Below are 24,445 nucleotides of genomic sequence, written 5' to 3'. Positions count from 1 at the left end.
GACAACAGACAACGATTGGTTACAGAAGAAAAAGCAATTGAGCACCTTTTTTTTCACCGATCATAAAACATCATGCTTTTTAATGGCTACAAATTTAACATTTTTGACGCAAAATCATGGTATGACTTCGAGTACATCACTTCAGCTTCGTTCAAGTTGCCTGGAATCAAACCTCGTACTTCGGGAGTGAAGAGGCTTCGTCATTCGACGGCAGAATAAAGCGCCACAAATCCGCTCTTGGTGCCGCTGTCATCCGTGTGAAACCGGAGCAGCAAGGAGTCCGATGATGAAGTGATCTCGCTTGGTAGCTGTTGAGGGTAAGAAGAGAACGAAACAAAGACGAGAATTTTATACAAGGCGATGGAGAAAAAATCTGGTGTTGTTTTAACACCACTCTGAAATCTCCCCACGCGTCTAATCTCGTGCTTGGTTGGCTTACGGTCAATAACTGCGGTGAAAAGATACAATAGAAAAAAAAGGTGTGATTATGACACTTTTTAAAAAAATGCCACGTGCCCTTAGAGTTAGCACCTGACGACTTTCCTAATAATGTAGTTCAGATTGCATGCTGTTTTGTAGGGACACCATCGACGTAACTCTCCGGTCTCAGTAGACCAGTGATCGATACTGTGCACTTAGGAAGAGTGGCGGATATTATATTTTTTTGTTTTGTTTTAGTTGCTGACAAGTACAAACTACAAAATACTAAATCATGTTTTGAATTGCTTGTTTAGATCAACTTTGTTTGTGCTGCAGAGTCCGGGCCCAGGGAAAAGTGAAGCAATTTTGTTTTCTGATATCAGTTCTTGGACCTCGACCGGTTATTTAAAGTATACTTAGTAGGAATATGTGTAAACAAACTATCGTACATAACTACACCTCGTCCTGTAATTGTTCATTTATGAACAATCCCAAAAGTACTTCCCAAAAGTTACCGTTATAAATAGGAAAAATTAAAAATTATATTTGCCTTATTTGTACCTTTCACAGGCAGAACCAGGGTACGATTACAAGATGTCCTTGATATATATATATATATATATATATATATATATATATATATATATATATAGTGAACTTCGTTTACCAGCATATTTACCGCAGCTTCTATCAAAGCATCAGTCTAGCGTAAAATTGAATGCTAATCAGGCAAGCTACGGCTCCATTCATAAATATACATACTTCATGTACAAAAACAATGTGCACTGTCAGAGGTTCTAGTAGTATGCAGAAACTTTAATACGACAGATGTGACCGCTCCTTGTTAGGTGAAATGTACCGCTCGTAAGTAGTTTTAAGCCCTCAAGCCTAAAGTAGGAAAAGAGCAAAGACTATAAAAATAAATCAAAACAAAACAGGAGACGCAAGTGAACAAATACGTGGAGTCCACATAAAGAAGGCTCACTTAAAAACAAAGCATACACGCGCACGTTCGCGTTAATTCAACCATGCTCCTACAGACATGCATTCAATAGATGACTCACTCACATCAGGCAGGAACAGATAAGCAAAGCTCAAAGCACGAAGAAAAAAAGTCATACAAACCACAACGTTAGAGGAAACGGAATGTCTATGCGTGTGAAGGGAGATGGACGAATGTGTGCCCTTCCCGAGCGCGAACATTTGTACACGTTTCACGAAAGTTTGATATACACGAATAGCTATACCTGATATCTTACAATGACCGAACATATGTTCTTAAATACTTTATCACCTACGCAACTCGCTCCCTATATAAGGCTGATGTGAGCAACACTGTCTTTTAGTCCAACCGTGCTCCGAAAAGGATGCATTCAATAGATGACTCTCACATCAGACAGGAACACATAAGCAAGGCTCAAACCATGAAGAAAAAGACCATACAAACCACAACGTTGAACGGAACGGAATGTCTATGCGTGGGAAGGGAGATAGACGAATGTGCGCACTTCCCGAGCACGAACATTTGTACACCTCTCACGAAAGTTTGATATACACGAATAGCTATACCTGATATCTCACTATCAGGAACATCTTCTCCTAAATATCTGTTCACCTACGCAACTCGCTCCCTATATAAGGTTGGTGTGAGCTACACTGTCTTGAAAATAAAAGTGACTCACAGTCGTCAGGGCAAGTAGCACATTTCGCCCCTTCCACTACTGAGACTTCAATGCAGTCACTGAACGCATATGTTTTCTGGCTAACCACCGCAAGCAGAAAAACTACCATACCCAATTAGATAAACTATAAATACTAGGGATGTATGTTTCTTCTTTCTTTTTACTTTTTGTTGAAAACAAGTCCGCTTGCACACACTAAGACGCAGACCGCTCTATCCCGCTCTCCGCTTTCACCCTTTTATCTCAATCTGTTAACACCGAGTCAAACGTAGTCGCAGTTTTCACCATCCTATAGACCCCTTTCGAAACACTGCCCTCTGTTGGCAGCTGTAAGATCTCTTCACAAAGACGGACTAAAACATCAAAGTCATCGCACACAGGAAAAGCACACCCACAGAAAAAGGTGATGAGCGCAGTGACGTTGCACTTTCGACGCTGTTTGATTGGCTCGTCGGCTCGTAGTGTTGGTCGACGCTCCGACGGTCACTATCCTATGGAATGACTTGCACGTTACTTGATGCAGTTTTTCCGCCATTGTGCAGGGGTACCGACCATCTAATAATCGGCGCGCGAATTTCGAAAGGGGGTCTATACGACGATTTAAGAAAAACAGGAAGCTCTCCTGGAAGGCAGCGTTCAACTGCTCTTGGGAAGTGGAATCGGCGTCGCACGAGGCATTGCCGATTTCCGAGAAGGACGTGAAACTGTTCTCGTGACAATCATTCGACGGGAGTCGCAGTACCTAACGAAGGGTACCGCCGTGGACTACTTCGAGCAACTTCAAGCGTCAGCCGCCATTATCGCAATCTACGAGCAACCTTCGCCGTCACAGTCCAACAGCACGCCGCATTCGCAGCTTGATGTCAACGCCTAGCTGCCCGCTTCAGAACGGCGACGGCTAGTTGAACTTTTCAGCGAATTCAGCAAGTGCTTCGCGACATCATCAAGGGTGCGGCAAACCACGGTAGCGAAGCATCGCATGGTTACTAACGGCGACGCACTGCCTATTTACCAGTCGCCGTACCGGGCCTCTTTAAAAAAGAGGTGAGTCATTCAAAAACAGCTATAAAAAATGCTCGATGACGAAATTGTCGAAACTTCAAGTAGTCCATGGGCATCAACAGTTCTCTTCGTAAAGAAAGAGGACGAAACACTGAGGTTCTGCGTGGACTACCGTGGACTAAATGCCGCGACGAAGAAAGATGTCTACCCGATTCCTCGAATTTACGACACCCTAGACTCTAAGAAAAAAATGGTGTAAAAAAGTAGCAACGGCGAGTCTTTCTCCCTTCTACTGACGCGCCCCCAAGCGGACACGAGAAAAAGGGAAAAACGAAACTTTCTTTTCCTTCTCCAGGCAGACGGCAGAAAGCTTTCGCCTTCCCGGCTCATATTCTTTCGGTTTCGATTTTCGAGCTCGCCGCGCACGTTGTTTAATAAAAGTTGTTGAGTTGATTGAGTTTCAGCGGCAGCGAAGGCCGCCTGTAATTCCGTCTTCTAGTCCAAACGTGCAGAACATTTCGGTTGCATTGACGTTTTTACCACTAATTTTATCAAACGAGCAAACGAAGCCGCTAGGAACAGCGAAGTTCCGGAGCAGTGCCAGCAGCGCTACGTACACTGGCTAAGATGGCCGTCTCCGGATTGCACGACCACCAAGGAGGTTATAATGGGCAGGAGGTGGCGTCCCTGTCCCCAATGCATGGAGCGAGGTGTAACGGAAGTAGGCGTGGCTACGAGCCGCAACGAGCATTTCTTGACCAATGGGAAGCCTAGTGAGTAGGCGCCGCCATTAATTTCGGGGCAAACAACCGCGTTGCCATGACATTTCCGTGGCAACGCGACTATGTGCACCGAAAGTAATGGCGGCACCCACTGTTATTTGAAACAGCGCTTAACGGGAGACTTTATGGTCGGAATTGGATGAGATTATCATAAGCGAACGCCTGGTTGCCCAGCAGAAAGTAAGTGACTAGAATTGAGACGCTCTAGACGACGCACCGTGAAGGATTTGGCGGAGCGCAACGCATTTTTTTTAATAAACAGCAGCAGCAGATCGCACGAGCGCGCATGCAAGCCAGGAGCGCACAGAACAACGAGCTCCCGCTTCCAGTTCTGACTTCGCTCGCACATAATGTGGAACTAAGTATAAACACTCACGCTGCAAAGCATTTGCATCGTGGACGCCCACGGCGGACGCCGACCGCATCGAAAGCTAGCCTCGTGAAGCACACGCCGGAACAGATTAGAAAGCAGACGAACCGCCGGTGCGCTACCCCGCGGCCTCGGAACGGGTGCGCAAGGCAGTCTGGGATTAAACGCCTCTTCCGGCTTCACTCAGGCTGACGTCATGCCGGGTCCTGTCTGTTTAAACGTCCTTGATGACCACTGATCTCAATGACAATTGCTGGATAGCGCTTCCCGCACCCGCAAGTGAAGCCACCGGACGCAGCCTCGCTGAAATACGATTTGCGGTTTTGCCAGCGTTTTGCTGCGGTTTTCCAGCGTGCTGTAAACACGTTTTCTACTCGTTCGTCGTCATTCGCCGAGGAAGTTTTTTAAGACTCTGTGTATTGTTGAGACTTGTCGTTGTGGACACGTGGAAAATTTTACGAAAGCGTAGTGTCGCAGGAAAAAGGCACAACTCGTCGAAAGCAAGGGTCTGGCGGCGTGTTCAAAGCTTCCTTGGCACGCCAAAGTGCCGTGTCTTTGTGCCTTCGCGCGCTTGGATACCGACCAAAAATCGACGCCGTGTGGATGTATTTTGCGAGTACAATGTGTGTAAAACCGTATCAAAAAGTACAACTCGTCGAAAAAAAGTGTCGCCGGGCTCGCCGCGTGATCAAAGCTTCCTTGGCACGCCGAGTGATGCATCTTTGTGCCTTCGGACGCTTGGATACCGGTCAAGAATTGACGCCGCACCAAAGTTCTGAACGTGTGTCGCGCGTAGATGCCTTTAGATCATTTATATATAAACATATATATATATATATATATATATATATATATATATATATCGGCCACGGAGTTCTGGGTCGTCCAGCTGTTCCGGTGAGTTGCTATCAAAAAAAAAAGGTGGGAGATCTGTACGTGTTCTTATGTACTATTAACCATGGCTATGTTCCAAATCTACTCTAATGTATTACGTAGGAGCACGAATAGGGCAACGCTGTGGAGCAAGGAGGGTTTTCGAAAACAAAAGTACAAGACGGCGAGAATAAAAATCCTTGAAGCGCGGGCGATATGGCCGTGTGCAATCTGTTGACCAATTACAATTAGGCGAGCCGCGCTCAAACGTCAAGTGCAATTAAGTAGGTTGATAACAAGCCAGCACTGATCAGTGATGAGGAGCTGTTGTGCACGGTATTGTGTAAATCGTCTAGGGACGAAAAAAAGACTTACTTTCCCCCTATCTTCCGTCGCTAATGGACGCTGGATTAAGCTCGTTCCCAAACCGCGAGGACTGCAAGTATACAGACGTCAGAGTAAAGTAAGACGCTGATCCAGAGGCACACTCAGCTTCACGCACATTGCACTCGCTAAACACATTCACACGGCGTCGATTCTTGGTCGGTATCCAAGCGCGCGAAGGCGCAGAGACACGGCACTTCGGCGTGCCAAGGAAGCTTTGAACAGGCCGCCAGACCCTTGCTTTCGACGAATTGTGCCTTTTTCCAGCGACACTGCGCTTTCGTAAAATTTTCCACGTGTTCACAACGGCAAGTCTCAGCAATACACAGAGTTTTAAAAAACGTCTTCGGCGAATGACGACGAATGAGTAGAATACGTGTCTACAGCACGCTGGAAAACCGCAGCAAAAGGCTAGCAAAACCGCTAACCGTATCCCAAGCGAGTGAAGTCCGGTGGCTTCACTCGCGCTGCAGCGAACAAGCGGGGGAGCGCGATCCAGCAATTGCCATTGAGATCAATGTGCATGACCCACGCGGAACTACAGTAGCGGAACCACGCGGACCTGTGTCGACATTCTCGACGTTATGAAAATCGCAGGAACTGCGTCTATAGACAGGCAGGTTTTGCTGCCGGCCGCCTGGGTGCCTTCCGTGTTGAGTTCGGTTCTGTTTTCCGATGCCGAGTGCCAACCGGCAATCCATGTGGTTCTGTATTTCTGTGTGTCAGCAGCATAGCAGCAACATCGTGACGGCAGTGTTGTGCGTTGTGAACAGAAGACTGGAATTATCGCCGATGTGACCGTGTGTTCGCGTATCAGTGGTGTAACAACAAGATGAGATCACGTAAACTGTCGGGCATTGATGCCGCTGGTCGGGCCGTGATCGGAGGGGGTGGGATGTGGCAGGTTGACATTCCGCTTTACATTAAAGAGTTTAAGACCACTTGAGAAATTAGGTGCAATCGATCGACGTGCGAATAGTAATGTTGGAACGCTGGTCTGAACGGTAAGCTCGTATCGTACAGTGGCCAATGTGACTGGCGGTTGTCTCCTACTCGAGAGCGATTGAGCTCTAGGGAAAGGACTAAACAGTACGAGATTATGCAGGAATGAACCTACATTTACAGTGTGGAGTTTTAGCATTAAAAAGAATAGGTAAAACCGAGAAAAAAAATTTACCTTCTACTTTTTTTTTAAATATACTACGGCTCCTGGAGAAACCGTCCTCCAAGTGGCGGGCTGGGATGAGCGCTGGAAGTTTTCGAGCTCGCCAAGGCGTAGCTCTGTACAACTAACACCTGCCGCAAGTCGCGGCTCTGACTGCATTCGGGTACTGACGTCGTAGCCAGTATCCTACTGTAGTGTTTGTTCTTCTTTCTGTGCTGTTCGCGCACGACTGCAATTGCCGTCTTGAATTAATCTCTGTAGAGCGGATATTCACTCAGCTGGAAGTGATGCTTCACTGGCAAAAAAATCGCGTTTCGATCACGTGCGAATAGCGAATAGCGATAGCGATCACGGCGAAAGAAGATACTGGCTACGACGACGAAACGCGATTTTTTTGCCAGTGAAGCATCACTTCCAGCTGAGTGAATATCCGCTCTACAGAGATTAATTCAAGACGGCAATTGCAGTCGTGCGCGAACAGCACAGAAAGAAGAACAAACACTACAGTAGGATACTGGCTACGACGTGCCGCAAGGGGAAACAAACTCATGGCTTGGAGCCACATTGGAGCGGCTTGATTTATTGGCTTTCAAATAATTACGGCATGAGCGAGCGTTTCGTTTTTATTAAGAGATTCATCCCCTGAGCCATTCAAAATACTCTCAGAGATATGACATTGCTGGAGAGAAATCAACATGTTGGGAATAATTTTTATTTCTAATGCAATCACTGAGAAATTCTGTGCGTTCAAAACGACCAGTATAAAAGACGGAAACGCAGAGCTCGGGTGTAGTGATGGGCTTCGTGTGCCATTGTATTGATTAACGAGAAAAGAGTCAAAGTACAGGCTAGCTGGTGGAAGTCAACCATTTCGTCGTTTACCCTGAGACTGGGGTTTTTTTTTTTGAAGAGCAGAAGAAGAAACAGAAACAGAGACCTGTCTGTTTTTTCTGTTTCTTCTGCTCTTCAAAAAAAACCCCCCAGTCTCAGGGTAAACGACGAAATGATTGTATTGATGTTTGTATGTGCCATGTATCTGTATGCGCTCAATACATGTTCACCTGATATTTGTAGTATACGTAATATGTCTACATGTGTGTATAATAAAGGCAATAAAGGTTTTCGAAGCGCAATGATAGCGTGAGGAAATAATAATATTTTTGTAGAACATGAATTGGGCGGGAGCTAGCGCCACCTAGCCCAGCAACTTGCAATTACTCTGCTTGACCCTGCCATCTGGTGGCAAGCGATTTGACCTTCTTTCATGCTACGCGATAAACAGCTGCTTCGAGTTTGTTCTTTTGAGAGCTGCTTTTGGTTTCGCGGATTGGCTTGCCATTCCTCCGTGATGTGCGGTTGAATACGGAATCGTAGCTCGAGGAACAGCAAAAGGTAAGACGTAAGGTGCGCGAAATAACTGGGTAACGGTTGTCTCCGTTCAACATCGCAGTGCTGACGACGAGAAGACCGAGTAATTGCTTACAAAACGCAAGTTTTTGTACATGCGGGGGGAATCTGGCTTCGGAAATAAATACAGTTTCCGGAAAGCTCGTGTTGCGCTTTTATTTGTTGCTCCTCTCGTCTTGTGCAAGAGACGTTGCGTCCTCGTTAAGCTTTATTGAGCTCGATTTGCTCGATTCAGGGCCGCCATAATGAGATGTAGGCGACGGAGGAACTATTTGCTCCCCTGCTTCAGGGACGAAAGTGTCTTCCTTTCTAAAGAAACATAGGTTACAAGTCCGTTCCTTTCCTTAGGAAGGACTATCGATACCCTTTTTTCTAAGAGTGTAGAAACGAGAACGAGATCCTCAGAAGACGGCGTTTGTTACGCCTGACGAACTGTAGGAATTCAAAGCAATGTCGATCGGACTATGCACAGCACCGCCAACATTTCAGCGCGTAATGGACACCGTGCTGGCTGGCCTTGTATAGCAAAGCTGTCTGGTCTTCCTTGAAAACGTTGTGGTATTTTCAACCGACTCCGACAAACACTAGATACGGCTTTGGATCGTGCTTCAAACCATCAAGACCGCCGGACTGGCACTCAAGCCGACGAAGTGCTGGCTCGCCTATGCTAAATTGAAGTTTCTATGCCATATCGTGAGTAGCGAAGGTCTACGGCCTGACCCAGCAAAGACGTTCGCAAAGCACAAAGACATTCCCAAAATGTTTTTGTGCTTTGCGCCTACTATATACGCTTCGTTTGGGACTTCGCCGAACTCCCCACCCCCTCACACACACCTTACAAAGTGTGCCGTAAACTTCGTGTGGACAGAACAGCGACAGCGGGCCTTCGACGAGCCCAAACGAAGACTCCAGACGCCTTTGATTCTCGGCCACTTCGGTCAATTTTAACCCACGGGAATTCACACGGACGCGAGTGATACAGGACTTGACGCAGTACTGGTCCAACTGCAGGACGGTATAGAAAGGGTAATTGCTCTTTCTGAGCAATTGCCCTCGAAGGCAGAGAGAAATTACTCAACGACCGAGAAGGAACGCCTTGCCGTCGTCTGAGCGATAGGCAAGTTCTGCCCGTACCTGTACGGAAGCCCGTTTCGAGTGGCCACAGACCACCACTAGCTTTGTTGGCTCGCAAACCTGAAGGATCTCTCAGGAAGTCTCGCGCGGTGGAGTCTTTCAGTTCAATATTTTGACGTGAGTGTGGTCTACCAATCCGGCTGCAAACACAGCAACACCGATAGTTTCTCGAGGGCACCGTCAAGTGGGTGTATGAGCGCACCGACGACCGTGATGACGACGACGTTTTTGTCGGCGCGGGGACGGTGAACAACATGCTGCACTTCAATGAGACTTTCCTAAACTGCGAGCACTCATCGAGCAGCTAAATGGACAAGGGAGTGCAGTTCCACGTGCATTCGCACGAGCCCTGACAAGCTTCATGTTAAAGAAAATGGGCAGTACAAAAAGAAAGAAAAAAAGACAACTTCGGTGGCACCAACTCGACGTGGCTGTTGGTTATCCCGGCCAGTCTTTGAGCGGAAGTGTTCCAAGCTTGCCATGATGATCCGATGGCGGGGTACCTGGGCTACAGCAGAGCACTTGCACGGATTCGAAAAAATGCTACTGGCCCAAGCACCCGAAGAGAGTCCCGCTCTATGTCCAATTGTGCCGCGAATGCTAGAGACGCCAGAAACCACCGACGATGCCGGCAAGACTTCTGCAGCCAATCACTCCCACGACTACACTGTTCCAGCAGATTGCACTGGACTTGCTTGGACCGTTCCCAGATTGACGCATGGAAACCAATGGATTGTCGTCGCAACCGATTGATAACATCACAAGGTATGCCCAGATAAATTAGCCCTTCCATCGGGCGCGGCATTATGAGTCGCCAAATTCTTCGTCCAAACCATCATCCCCAGGCACAGTGCCCTCAATGTACTGATTACAGGCCGAAGGTTGTCGTTTTTAGCACAGCTAACTCAAGAGACCCTCCGGCTCAGTCACACCAGCAGTCGTCGTCATCGCCTACATGGTCGCCATGTACGTCGACGTGGAGCAGAAGACGTGTTACAACGTCGTACCCTACGTCACGTTTGCCTATAACACGCCAGTTCAATAGACCAGAGTAGTTACACCTTTCCAGTTGGTACATGATCGGAAAGTAACGACCATGCTGGACGCTATGCTGCCCCACGTGCCAACAGACGATTGGAGCGATGACGCCACGGTGGTTGCTCAGCGGGCCTAAGAAGTGCGCCAGCTCGTCCGACTCCGGAATCAAGACCAGCAGCGTACCGATGCTGGCCGCTACAACCTTCGTGACAATAATAGTTAATAGAAAAGGGGAACAAATGGGACAAAGGAGAAACACAAACACAAATCTTCAAATAGAGCTATAGGTAACTGGTGTGCGACGCAAAAAAATCTGCCTGGTCCGGGTATCGAACCCGGGACCTCTCCATTTCCAGTGGAGCGCTTTACGAAATGAGCTAACCAGGAGTTAGACGCCAGTAGAGCAAACGGGTGTTATCAGCTGCCGCCAGACTAAAACCAAGAACGGGGAACGGCTTGCAATTTTTAAGGTTATGATTAAGATGCAATGAATGCAAAGGTGCAACTGAGCTGGACAGGAATGGCAATAGTAATCCCTGGAGAAGGGGTACAAAGGAGACAAAGGACAAACACAAATTTCCAAACACAGCTTTACGTGACTGGTGCGCGACCGAAAAAATCCGCATGGTCTGGGTATCGAACCCAGGTCCTCTTCATTTCCAGTGGAGCGCTCTACCAGCTGAGCTCACCAGGAGTTAGACGTCAGTAGAGCAAACGGGTTTTCTCAGCTGCCACCAGACTAACACCAACAACGGTGACCTTGTTGCTCTACTGACGTCCAAGCTTAACATACTGCCACATCCGTTCGAAATAAATTCCCATGACGCTCTCTTAATCCTTTCTAACCTGTTAATATTATAGCTTGTGTGTGGGTCCGAAACAACATCGGCAAACTCATTTCAATATCTTACTAGTGTCTTATATGCAATTAGATTTGCATGACTCAAGAAGTCTTCCAGTCGCCTTTTCATGATACACAATCTCTTCATTGCTTTACTTTCAATAAAGTCTACATGTTGGTTCCAATGTAAATTCGATGATATTACTAGTCACAGTTGTTTGTACCCGAATACTTCATGATCTCTTAAAGCGCTTTCCGTAGACCCTACCATCTAAGTAAGATAAACTTACCTGGTCTCCGCAGAATATTTTCAGAAGTCGAGCTGACTCGTCACCTCCATCGAAGACCTTGACGTAGTCGAACCCGCAGGAATCGTGGGCCTCAATGTCAAAACGAACGAACCTTAAGCGTACGTGTCCATCTGGCGCTTTTATGACCCAATGGCGATCAATGTTGTTTTCATAAAGCTGGTTTGCGTACTCGGCATGGGAGTAGATGCCTTGCTCACTGCCTCGTCTCGCCACAAGGGCCATTTCCAGTTGTGTGTAGGTTGCAGAGAAGCCTTTTCCTTGCACCTCGTTATCACTCACGAAGACCTGCGTTGAGAGACTGTACTTAGAACCACCCGTGTATCAACGGTGTATATCCATCTTCCGGACACACCAAGAAACCGCCGTATCCTCGAAGGTACGGGACGCTCAGTTGTAAATTTTTAGAGTCTCGCCAGACATTTATTACATACCACCAGTCTACTAAACATAAATGTATATATATATATATATATATATATATATATATATATATATATATATATATATATATATATATATATATATATATATATATATATATATATATATATATATATATATATATATAACGGGCATGGTGGCGGGAGGCCGACGGCGTGGGTATAAAACTGAGAAGAAAAAACCCTTAGTGAAAAACAGCAACAACGGACGATTTAAACTTCGACGTTTCGGCCGGAGTCCGGCCTTCGTCAGGAAGAACTTTTACAGATGAACGCGGGTGGTATTTATACAATGCTACGGTCGACCGTAGCATTGTATAAATACCACCCGCGTTCATCTGTAAAAGTTCTTCCTGACGAAGGCCGGACTCCGGCCGAAACGTCGAAGATTAAATCGTCCGTTGTTGCTGTTTTTCACTAAGGGTTTTTTTCTTCTCAGTTTTATATATATATATATATATATATATATATATATATATATATATATCAGGGTGTCGAACCGGAACCGAACCGAACCGAAAACCGTAACCGAACCGGCATTTTTTCCGGAACTGAACCCGAACCCGAACCGTTATATTGTTATCGCGATGAACCCGAACCGGAACTGAACCGGAAAAAAAAAATAGCGGTTACCGGCTCATGTCAAAACGGTTCGGCCACGCGCTGTTGACAATGAATGTGCTATCAATGCCATTTGTTTTTTAAGTGCCGTCAACTGACACACACCTCGCTTACATATTTTTCTTCTCCACTCAGTCTTAGGAATATAAACGCTGCATCCACGAATCTTGACAAACGCTGCATCCATGAATCTTGCCATAGGAACCAGTATTGCGCTGGTCGCGGCTTGCACGGTAGAAAGAAAATTGAAAGGCTGTGCAAAAAAAAAAAATAAAAAAATCGCGTCACGGGATTTTATTTTTTTACAATCTCGTAAATCCTAAATGCTGCTGTGTGCTCATTTCATAACACGTTTCTAGAACGCGCGAGTTCTTGAAGCTTGCTTCTATCGGAATGAGAAAGAAAAGGCTGTGGAGTTTGATAATAATGCATCCGGTTTTGTATAGGCACTTAGAAGCTAACATATTTGTGAGACAGCGAACTCTTTCATTTTAATATTTATCCTATTACGTCCTTCTGGGGTTGCGTTCGGTGAAGCGTTTTTCATAATCCGTATCTTGTTTAATGAAAACTTCTTTAAGGGTCTAATTTGAGTTACCGAAGGCTAGTTCAAATAAAGAAAGCTGTATTTTCTCCCCACTGTTCCTTTAATTGCTTACACGCCGAGGTGGCGGGATAGTTAGCGAGTTCTACTTGTAAGGGGGTTTGTAAGGAGGTCGCGTATTTTACAGCTACTGCGTCGGACCCAATCAGATGAAGTCCGAATGCGTAAACGTCGGTGAGGTAACCTTTGAGTGCACATAACGAAACCATTCCTGGTAGAAATCCCTGAGCCTTACACTACGATGTATCCCGTTTCGTATGTGCTGATTTCAGATGTTTTATTTGTAGTTTATTTTGATGTTGCAGTTTGTCATTTATAATTTCTGAACCGGTTCGCGAACCGGTTTGCGGACTGAATTAATCAAACCGGAACTGAACCGGAAAAAAATAAATTTACCTGAACCTGAACCGTAACCGAACCCGTATTTTTTTCGGTTCGACACACTGATATATGTATATATATATATATATATATATATATATATATACTCACAAAAATGACTCGCACACGCAAACAGGTAAAGGATAAAAAAGAGGTGGTTGATGTATTTTTCCATTTTAGTAATAAATCACACTGAAAACAAAAACAACACTAATAAGAACAACTAATAATAACAACTCATAATAATAATAATGTTAATACTAATAATAAAGCAGTTAATTAGTCAATCAGTGTTTATTATAGTGGGCAGGAACAACCAATAGTGGGCAGGAACAACCAATCGAAAACACACATATGCAAATAAACATACACACGAGTGTAGAAGGGGAACCTAGTTCACCAGTCTGAGAATGAAAATATTAACAAGCACAAAATACACTCAAATCAACGAGGGAAATCAAAAGCACAAAAATGAGACATCACCAGGTGTGAGAGCAAAGAGCAAATGCTTGGATATCGGACTGACAAACATCAACCCTTCAACTGATCAGGCCTTTTCGTGCAAGAGGAAGCTTAGAACAGCGTTTCCGAACTTGCTCACGCATGAGTTACAAATATCAATTGTATAAGAGCGGATCAGGTTTAAGTAATAATAACAATAAACATACAGTGCGTGGGCAAATGTGCCCACGCACTGTAGAGCCTGCGGATGTGAGCCATGCATCGGTGGCACCAATATTCTAGGTAGAAGTAAGATTCAAAGAGCGCGTAGACTGCAAGATGCGCTCTCGATCAGGAAGACCCCAACGCGTCAGCGACACGTCGATGGCCTTTTATAATGGCAAGATACGTTTTTTGTTCGTTTTTATTTTACATAAATTTGTGCAAACGGGTTAAATGGCGTGTATACCAGCGCATAGCCCTGGTGACGATAGTTGTATCAACATATGACACGCACGTCCATCTTTTTTTTTTTTTTTCAGATATAGCTTGGAGTAGCGCCCGTGTTTGACATTTCTCTTGTGTTCGTCTCTTTAGCGCTTTAACCATGGTTCAAAACATTCCTCACCAACTAGCCGAACAACACATACTTTCCTAATAAACGAATTGGCCGAGAAATTAAGAGGAAGAAGAAGACGAGAGGCATGCAAGAACGTCAGAATGCTCAGCTCTGGTTTGAATGATTAGTGGGTAGACCTAAAGCTAGCTGCCTGTTTTCACTGCCCTCGCCAAACGCGTTAGAACGCAAAATGCCGAAGTCCAGCATTTGGCTTTCGAATTCGAAAGCGTTCTACAAGTGTACTTTAGAGAGCACTGCACTCGTCGTACCCAATCGAAAATCCGGCGTCCGGCGTTTGGCTCTGGCATTCGAACGCGTTTGAGGAGTGCAGTGGGTGCAAAGGCAGCTGGCTAGCTTTAGGTCTGCCCACTAACCATTCGAATAAGAGCTCGACATTCTGTCGTTCCCGCACGCTCTCATCTTCTTTTTCCTTAAGTTGCTCGGCGTAGAAATCTCCGCATTTACAGTTTTGTCAATCCCGTAACTTTGGAATCTATCTCGCATATGTGGAGAATTGCGGAATGTAAATACTCCAGAGATGCTCATATTCGACTCGAAAAAGAAATGAGGTAACGAAGAGTGGTGGCTTACCATGTATACTTGGTTGGACGAGGAGAGTATAGGCAAGGGCGCTGTGTTTCCGCAGTATGTTCCGAGAGTCGGAGCGTTCGTGTCGTTGCCGTCATAGACAGACACATAGTCGCTGATACATTTGTTGTCCTTCTCCAGTTCAAAGTCGTTGAATACCTAAGGTAGAACAATCCCGAGTCAGTCTAGAAGGCCTGGCAGGTTGCACAATTTGCGGAGCTCTGCAGTCCCCACTGCACTTGTAAAACGCGGTTGAATGCGAAGACCAAAGGCTGTACGCTGGCGTTCCACGCTTTAACGCGTTCGACGACTGCTGTGGAGACGAAAGTTTTTAGGTCTGCGCACTAAATCTTCGAAGCAAAGCTCGACGATCTCACGTACCCGCACGCCTCTCGCCTCCTTCTCCTCGTTCTCACTTTCTCGCCGCATTGCGATGCACAGATTTTGTACCCAAAACAGTCATTCACGAGGAAACCGATATTGAAACTGAATGAATGTAACTCTACCTTTCACGACAGCTAGTGTATGATATTTCGGAACTACATCGTTTGCCCGCGACCAGCTCTCTTGTTAGAGCAAGAAGTTTACTTTAAATAATTTCCGCAATTACCCTGGGCATTAGTCTGTAAAATTTTATTATCACCTTGATGTTTGGGGCAGCCGAAAGTGGTTGATTTTTTTTTTTCCAGTAGGGTGCGCACAGCTTTTCCTGTTTTTCTTTTAGGTTTACATTTCTTTCGGTATTATTCCACCGGTGTATACTTTTTCCCAGACATTTCAGAGTTTTTCGGTATAAATTTTTGGTGTCGGACGAAATGTTTGGATTTATCAAAGCTTATTAGAAGAAACACGGGCATTTAAATTTCTAAAACCCAGAAGACAGATACGCGAGCCGAAGTGCAAAGACCTCCCCGTTACGACATGTTACGACAACAAAAACAAAAACAAAAAATTAAGATTTTGTTTTTCTTCATTTAGTGTGAACACTAAACGAAGCTGTAGAAAAATATGTCCTTTTTTTGTGACGCTTGGATTATTTTTCTTATTCGAGGAAAGCTCTCATACGGTGTTCATATGTTTTCTACGATTTTGATAAAAGCGAATCTCGGATTCATTTCTGAGGATTATTCAAATTTAACAAAAACGAGGGAACTTTAGTTATAAGAAGAAGCACCAAGCAGTTGGCTTTGAGTTAAGCCGGGAATAAACATGCTATGTCAGTGACACTTTTTTCCGCCAAAAAAAGAAAGAAGTGCGAGCCTCGAAGATAGGCAGGCGGTCATTCTGCAGAAGGATTGGACCCCAACGTTGCTCCGGACCAAGTGCACCAGCGCTTGGCCTCGCTTCAGCGTCGCTGGGACACTCCATATCCTGCCACCCAGATTGCCGCTGGTGCCATCGCCGTATGGACTGCTGGGGGGCTATGTTGAACATTTTAAATTCCCAGGAGGCTAGGGAGAAGGAAGTGACGTAAGTGTGAATGAACGTATCTTAGCAGCACCACGCAACGCGTCATCAGCGACTCCACCAATCAACATCCAAAGAGCGTTGTTGACGTCACTTCCTTCTCCCTAGTCTCCTGGGGTCCAAAACGTGCAACATAGCCCTCCTGGTCCCAAAGCTGCAGGAGAAAGACGCGGACAAGAGGCGAGGGGAGTAAAGCTAATCGGAAGCAGCGGAGCCTAGATTTTGGTGACGACCTGAAAAGGGGCGCAGCATCCGGATGGTGCCCCGAAGCCTCTGAAAAGAACACGGCCACTTTCCGGGGAAGGCTCGGCGTCCACCGAACAAGAGGAAATAAGGGCATTGACGCGCCGCTGGCGTGGGACTCTCAGCAGCGACCCGAATAACCACAAGGGTGCCGATGAACTTACGAGTGCATGACGCAGAGTCCGTTGTCCTTGTATTTAGTCAAAGGTTACATTAGTGAAAAGTGGCATTCTTTAGGGTTCTCACCCTCTCCCCCCTTTTTTCTTTTGTATCGAAGTGCCTATATAACCAGATTTCGGAAAATAAAAATTTCAGCTGTGTTAAAGACTTTTTAGTGTTGTGTCGTTTACCCGCAGTCTCGGGGTTTTTTCAACCATGTTACAGATTCGGCGGTGACCCAAACCAGTGGCACCCACTCCCGGCAGTGACACGAAACGAGACCACCACTGGGTATTTAAAGACGCAGACTGACCTGTCCAGCCCATATCATCAACAGCACAGACCGAGCATCAGATCATCACGTGTAAGTGATTATGTTAGACTATTGATAACTTTTGTACATCTATATATTTGTTTCTTCTGCCTCCTCTGTGTAACATAGCTTTATTCCTTCCATCATCGTGCACTCGTTCTTTCCTCGAACGTCTGGTCCCTGAACAGTGACATTTGGCGAGCCTGCCAGGATACAATCGCAAGATGAATAAAAGTTTGCATAATTGAAGGCTTAAGATCTTATCTTATATTGACATTGATACATAATTTTATGTATTTTCGTATTCGTATAATTCGTATTCGTATAATTCGTATTTTCAGATCTTAGATCTGAAAATACGAAGCAATTTTTTTTAATCTAAAACGAAGTGAGATATCGTTTTTGAAGCTGGACAGATACTTGGGGTTTTGAACTAGACGGTTATAAAAAGGTTGAACAGGAAGATGAATGGAGTTAAGTAGGCTTACTGCTGCAGAGAAATTATTATGATTGGAGCGCGGAGAGTTAAATGACTGGATTTTATGTGAAGTAGCATACCTGAAAAGCTGGACTGAAGACAAACATGATTTCGAAAAAGCTTCTTGGGGAGTATCATACTGTAGAGGAAGAATTGGCTCAGTTCAATACAAAAACGATCAATCTAAAGTTGCAGTACCACCGACTGAAGGAACAAACCTAGCTGATGAGAAGAGATGAATCACTGCGTGATAACAACAATGAAAGTGCTGACGAGGCCTGTACGGGCCTGCACTCGGTTTCAACAAAAACGGCAGTCACAAATCAGACAAGGGAAGTGATAGACGTGTTTCGGATCTTAAAGGGGTCATGAAACGATTTTTCTACTTCTTCCCCCTTAGCTTTAATCCTCAACTCAAATGCAAATTGTGAAATAACGTCGTCGTGACATTCTTCGGCACCGGTGCGATGACTCCTGGCTTCTACCGTGCTTTTTATGCACACCATAGAGCTTGTCGTTCCCCAGTGACGATAAGTTTCGTCAGGGCGCTCATTGGCCGCGAACGCGAATCCAAATATTCGTCGACGGATTGATTGTCGACGAGCGCATACGTCCGAGTGACGCAGTTCTCGTGTCCATGCGTGAGCTGGGCTCGGCTGACGTCAGGTTGGCACCGCTGACGCGCTTTTAGAACCACGGATGTATCATAGTGAAAAGGCGGAGAGCTTTCGAAGGAAAGAAGGTACAAAATAGTCCGCTATATTTTCAAATGTTCGTACCGAAAAGCTGGCTTTCGACTTTCTACCCTCTTTCTTTTGGCCAACTAAACGATATGCGATGAGTAAAGTCCCAATTTAAAATCATTCGTCCCAGCCCAAAATTCGTTTCATGGCCCTTTTAAGACAACTGTGGGTGAAGGTATTGTGCGTCGGGATATGAACGGAGTGGCCGACAGTGGCTCAAGGGACTCCCGCAAAATTAAAGGTCTGTTGGTCACTAAATAACAAAAAGACAGGTTGAAGACTAGAGGTGTAACGTTATGTCCTCGCAGAAGGAAATGCCGAACGCGTCAAAGTCCCGGCACAGAAGTCGAAAACCGCTCGAGGACGATGAGGACAAGTGCAGATCGGCTCAGATGAGACAAGTTGGCATAACTAGCAATCGCAGCCGAATGATTCCACATACCAAAAAGAGTGAGGGCTCAGAGCGGTAGGCAAAACCAAGAGTGAGGCTAAAAGAAGACACAATGGGAACACGCGGATCATAACTCTGAAGACAGGGCAGAGCAAAGAAGAGGCGGTCATATCCCTTGTAGCGCTAAGAGGACAAAAGGCCATGTTGAATAAACCTGGGACTGGGCAGAAATGAACACATAAGTTGAAAGGACCGCAATACACAGAGCGACGACGTCGTCCTGCCCTTTTTCGTTTTTCGACTTATAAGTTCATTTCTGCCCCTGTCTCAGGTTCATTCAACATGGTTAACATTCACCAGCTCGCCTGCGCCCTTACTATATTATCTATGGCAGAAGAATCCACGTGGGATTGGCAAGCACGCAGACCCAGACTTGGTGAATAGAGGTGCCGAGTATGCCTGGAATGTCAGAGGTCATTATCCTACTGCTAATTTTTTGCTTGTGCCACGAGCTTCATCTTTTGTACGTTCCTACGTTCCTCACAAAGTCTTCTTATAGTAGTGTAAGAATTCAGAACGGGGTATTATTTTTTTGGCTTATAAGTGTCAACCTGTGTGATGTCAATGCGGAGTTTAGACTCTATCTCGAATTGTCGAAGCGTTGTCTTTCAAGAGTTTTTCGCATTTAGTTTGTGTAAATCATAGTTTAGACATCTAGGCTCACTGAACGCGACATTGACAAGGTCGAGGAGAGGTACGAGTGTATACCCAAATGCATTGGGTATATTAGATCTGTTTCTTTTTTTTTGGTTGGGATGGGTTGAATGAATGGTGAGTGAGTTGTGGGGTTATCGGCTGGTGCTGTAAAACTTGACATTGCGGGCGACTTTGCGGAATCTAAAGATCATTTGTAAGTGAAATATTTCTGGGCGTGTTTTAGAACAAAACGCTCCTTAAGGTGAAGCTGCTTTGAAAGGGTGGTCATATGTAAAGTGTAGTAGTGCGGCAGTCAATGACAGGAAAGCTTATAGACTGTGCTGCTATGGCATCGGTGTTAAATCTGACTTAATTAGAGGAGAGCACCTCTCTGTAAAAGTGGTCTCAGAAGGAATGACATGTGGCGAGCCTGTGCGTAGAAGCCTGGGGAATAATATTGATAGAAATGTTTTGCTTAATCATGCTGCCGTGAATGAAAAAGTAGCCTGCTGAGTGGGCTACGAATGAAATCAGTCTGAGGTGTATTAGTTGGTATGGCTCAGACATGGTACTAGGCGAATGGACAACGTAAACTTTGTGTGTTGTGGCCGCGCAGTTTGACGGGAGGAAAAGATAGTGTGACTAGCTCATGAAGAATCAGGTGATTGTCCCGTTCCACGGCCCAAACAGAAAAAAAAAGAGAAGCGCGAACGTCACAGGACGGCAAGCGGCCATTCTGCAGAAGGACTGGACCTCGGCGTCGATCCGGGGAAACTACACCAGCGGATGCCATCGCCGTATGAACTGTTACTCCTAAAGCTAGAGGAGAAAGAAGCGCACAAGAGGCGGGTAGTGGAGAAATAATTCTAAGCAGCGGAGTCCAGATTTCGTCGACGACCCGAAGAGGAGCGTAGCTTCGGGATGATGCCCCGAAGCCACTGAAAGGAACCCTGTGACGACCGAGGGAAGGCTCGGTGGCCACCGAACAAGAGGAGAGGAGGGCTGTGACACGACTTTTGCGTGGGACTCTCAGCTGTGACCCGAGCAACCACAAGGGTGTCGATGAACTTACGAGTGACAGATTCGGTGGTGACCCGAACCAGTGGCCGTGATTCCCGGTTGTGACATCAAAAGTGATCACCACCGGGTATTTCAAAACGCTGAATGACCTGGCCGACCTATATTATCAACAGCACCGACCGAGCATCACATCGTCACGTGTAAGGGAATATGTAAGACTATTGATAACCTTTGTACATTTTTATATTAGTTTGTTCTGTCTTCACTCTGTGTAAAATAGCTTTATTCCTTCCATCCATCGTGCACTTTTTCTTCTTTTCCAATGATTGGTCGTTGAACCGTGACCGCCACTATGCGTCCAATGTTCGCCGCCTTGACGAGAAGGTTGTAGTTTGTCTTTGCGGTCCACTTGAATCTAGAGGTACTGTCTTGCGCGTTTCGACTATGGACATCTTAGGCCAACATTAAGATACTGTGGTACAACATTTTACCCTTACAATTTTGGAGTGGCGGACGTGTATAAACGAACAATACCCCAGGTTAAAGAGTGTTTAATTAAGACTTGAGTGAGAAGTCAGCCCCTCACACAGTCCCGGCGAATTTGAGTGTTATGGAGTTTAAGTAGCGGGTGCGGATGAACTCGAGCTGAGGAAAACATACTATGGAAACAACGTTTGTCATGGGTAGAATCTGGCGCTCCGCGGTACACGAAACGTGTTGCATAAACCTGGCTTCAACGCAGTTGGCGCAGCTATTACATCCCTGAGTGGTGATATTGCAACCTGAGTAGCGAGTGGGCGTAAATATGTCAGCTGCGCGCTTGGCCCCCCCGCAGTTGGCCGGGTGCGAGCCCTTCCATCACCTCTTGTTTTCATCTTTTCCTAGTTAATAGAACATACAAGAATGGTGAATAATGATGTATTTTGTTCATGCACACAATGTATATTTGCAGGACAATTGAAGTCGGATGTTCTAGGCTTATTGGAAGCCTTGAAAGGATCTGTGCCGTGCAGCGCATTCAGTCTTGCTCCAGCGCCCATTGACGGTACTATGCCGCCTTCAACGCCAGCGAGTCTCTCTTTATTTTTTTTTTGTAGCATAAGTTTGTTACACTAAACGTTTAGCTTCTGCCTGTCCATTCGTTGCCTATTAATTGTTACTCGTGACATATTGGTGAAGGGGTATTGCATTTTATGCCCGTGAAGCGTGCCCTTCAGAAGACACGCCAGTCAGGTGAGGCACTCAGTCTCCGCAGAAGACGCCAAAGCCCGAGCAAGCCAACATACCAAAGGTCAACCCCGGGAATTCGGCCCCCTGCGACAAAGGCTAAAAAAACAAGACCGCGACGGTAGCTATCCTACCCGCCGTCATCGTGCCTGCCACTCCCCACACTCTGATGCCCTTTCAGGGCGAAACCCATGAGTATGTAGAGGACTGGCTGCAGCATTATGAATGTGTAGCCCGCACAACGGATGAACTACTCACCAGCGAATTCAGATCCTGTATTTCTCACTTGAAGCCACTGCGAGGCACTGCTTTGAGAACCACGAAGCACCATTTATACTATGAGCTTCCTCCGCCGTCAAATTGAATCGGACGTTTATAAACCATCGCAGTTGGCAGCGGGCGGTGGACCTTCTTCGAGCAAGTACGCAAGGCCGCAACAAAAGCGTGACCAGCTTTTTTTGAAGATTACCTGCGCCGAGAGCCGGATTAAGGCATTTCGGCGCCCTAGGCTAAGGACGCTTCAGGGGCCCTAATGATGATGATGATTGCGACGGTGAGGATGATAATGATGTCTGGTTAAAGCAATGAACCTGGGAAATACGGCAGTTTCCTTTATTTTTTAATCAATAAAAAGTAGCCTCAAGATACAAAAAAAAAATTACCATTCCCGTCTGGTTTCAACTAGGGAGCATTCCGTCAAGACCACCGCGGAGGCGGCATGCAGCTTTGTTCTCTTCCCCAGCAGCGTCGACGGCCGCACTTTCAAAGTGTAAGCGCTGCTCAAAAACACGTGTTTGCGCGCACGAGACATGAGCCCGAGTAGGGTGAGGGGGGAGGTGTTTATGACATTTCCCTTCCTGACAAAAAAAAAAAAAAGAGGAGCGAAAACCTCAAATCATGGGGCCCCTCGAATGTTTTCTTCGTTTGCTCGAAGCCGCTTTCAAAAGAAAGCGGACAAGCACCCTAAGGGGCCGGTCACCCACCCAAAGGGCCGGCTTTGTACAGGGATAGGAGTGTGCTACGCGAAGTGCGCGTTCGGCCTCGCTGACATCGCCATTATCTTTGTATATCCCTCTTCTCGAATGCTGCGGCAAAGCAACATCGCTTTCCAAAATATTTTTTTTTTTTACGAGCTGCGCATGGGGGCCTTCGGAGAGTCGGGGCCCTGGGCTGCAGCCCCCTTAGCCCGTACCATAGCCTCCTCCCGTACATTAATCCGGCCCTGCCTGCGCCTAAGTGCCCGAGTGAATCCAAAGGCCGCCGACCTGAAGATACTTCGCGCCCTCATGTGTGGCGTGAAGAGTGAACTTTTCCGAGGCCAAGTCCGCAGTGCCCCGACGATTAAAGACGGTTTTGTGACCGAAGTCACCAACATCCAGGGCGGAATGTCGGCCCAAGCAAGGCATCACCGCTGAATCGCCGGTGTGCCCGCTGCCCCAACCATCGCATTTTTCTGACTGGAATAAACACCACCGGTGTCGACGGCTGGAGGACCGTTCGTCGAATGAGAATTCGTCGCACGACAGCTGGTAGCAAGGCTATTCGTAACATAGGGCGATTCGCCATATGTTACGTCGTCACTTCGAACTATGAAAATTCGTAAAACATTTCCTTTTGATAATTTTTTATGGGTTCTGTTGCTCATTGAGCATAGTTTTTTTTGGTGAGTGCAATTACTAGTCACCCTGTTCCTTTATTTACTTATTTTTTCCCACACCCATGAAATTAGTTTGTACTAATTTTATGTAAATCATGTAAATCAACCGCGTAGTGTATTATGTACATTCCGTGTACTCTCTTGGGAGCTTGATGTCCTCTCGGCAGGGTGGGAGGGCATAATTAATTGTTGCCCGTTGGCTTTGTCTTGGAATGGTTCGACGTAGAGTTGACGTAGAGGGCAGTTGTAACGCAGCTACCGAGGCTACCGAACACTTAAAAATAGGTCAATGCTAAGAATAGCGTCGGGTTATAACTTATAATACCTTTGGCGACGCTTTTCGTCGCATTTCCAGATCCTTCTTTGAAACCCTGTAAGCTATAAGCTGAATGAAAACCTTTGTCAGTAGGCGAACCAGAGAAAGACTGTGAACTCGAAGTGGATGACAAAGTAAACGTCAAAGCATTATACATAGTGCTTCCAAGGTTAGCTAAGATGTTTATCAACTTAGAACCAAACAGGAGATTAATCTTTCTAAACAGGATACTACACACAAGCTGAATAACAAAGCTACCGAACACTTAAATATAGGTCAATGCTAAGAATTGCGTCGGGTTATAATACCTTCGGTGACGCTTTTCGTTCCGTATCGACAAAGCGCTATCTCAAAACTCCCGTTTTTCGACAAGTTGCCCTAGCGACGAATCGCCCTATGACGAATCGCCCTGTGCGACGAACGGCCCTGCTAGGAGTTGCCCTATTACGAATTGTCTTTCGACGAACGGCCCGTACCCCGGTGTCGACAGCCTTTGTGCGACCGTCCGCGATATCGGCACGGAAGAGCTCCGCAACTGCTACCCACTGCTGATCACTCGTTTCAATCTCACTCGCCGAGGTCGTCCGAGAGAAGGTTTACAGAGCCTTCCAGCCTGATGCTCCCGTCACCGT

General features: G+C 46.1%; 1 protein-coding gene across 1 annotated transcript in view; it reads right to left on the bottom strand.

Moving 5' to 3' along the window:
- Positions 1 to 200: 200 nt before the first annotated feature.
- Positions 201 to 24,445, bottom strand: part of LOC8033166 — a 107,454-nt gene continuing 83,209 nt past the window's right edge. Inside the window, exons 11-13 of the mRNA XM_029988065.3 lie at positions 15,107 to 15,262; positions 11,389 to 11,694; positions 201 to 308 (exon numbers count right to left, since the gene is read on the bottom strand). Coding sequence (XP_029843925.2) covers positions 201 to 308; positions 11,389 to 11,694; positions 15,107 to 15,262 — 570 coding nt within the window. The remainder of the gene's footprint in view (positions 309 to 11,388; positions 11,695 to 15,106; positions 15,263 to 24,445) is intronic.

The sequence above is a fragment of the Ixodes scapularis genome, unplaced genomic scaffold (assembly GCF_016920785.2).
Source record: "Ixodes scapularis isolate PalLabHiFi unplaced genomic scaffold, ASM1692078v2 PGA_scaffold3__209_contigs__length_174095766, whole genome shotgun sequence".
Lineage (NCBI taxonomy): Eukaryota > Metazoa > Arthropoda > Arachnida > Ixodida > Ixodidae > Ixodes > Ixodes scapularis.
This window is presented reverse-complemented; position numbering and strand designations above follow the sequence as displayed.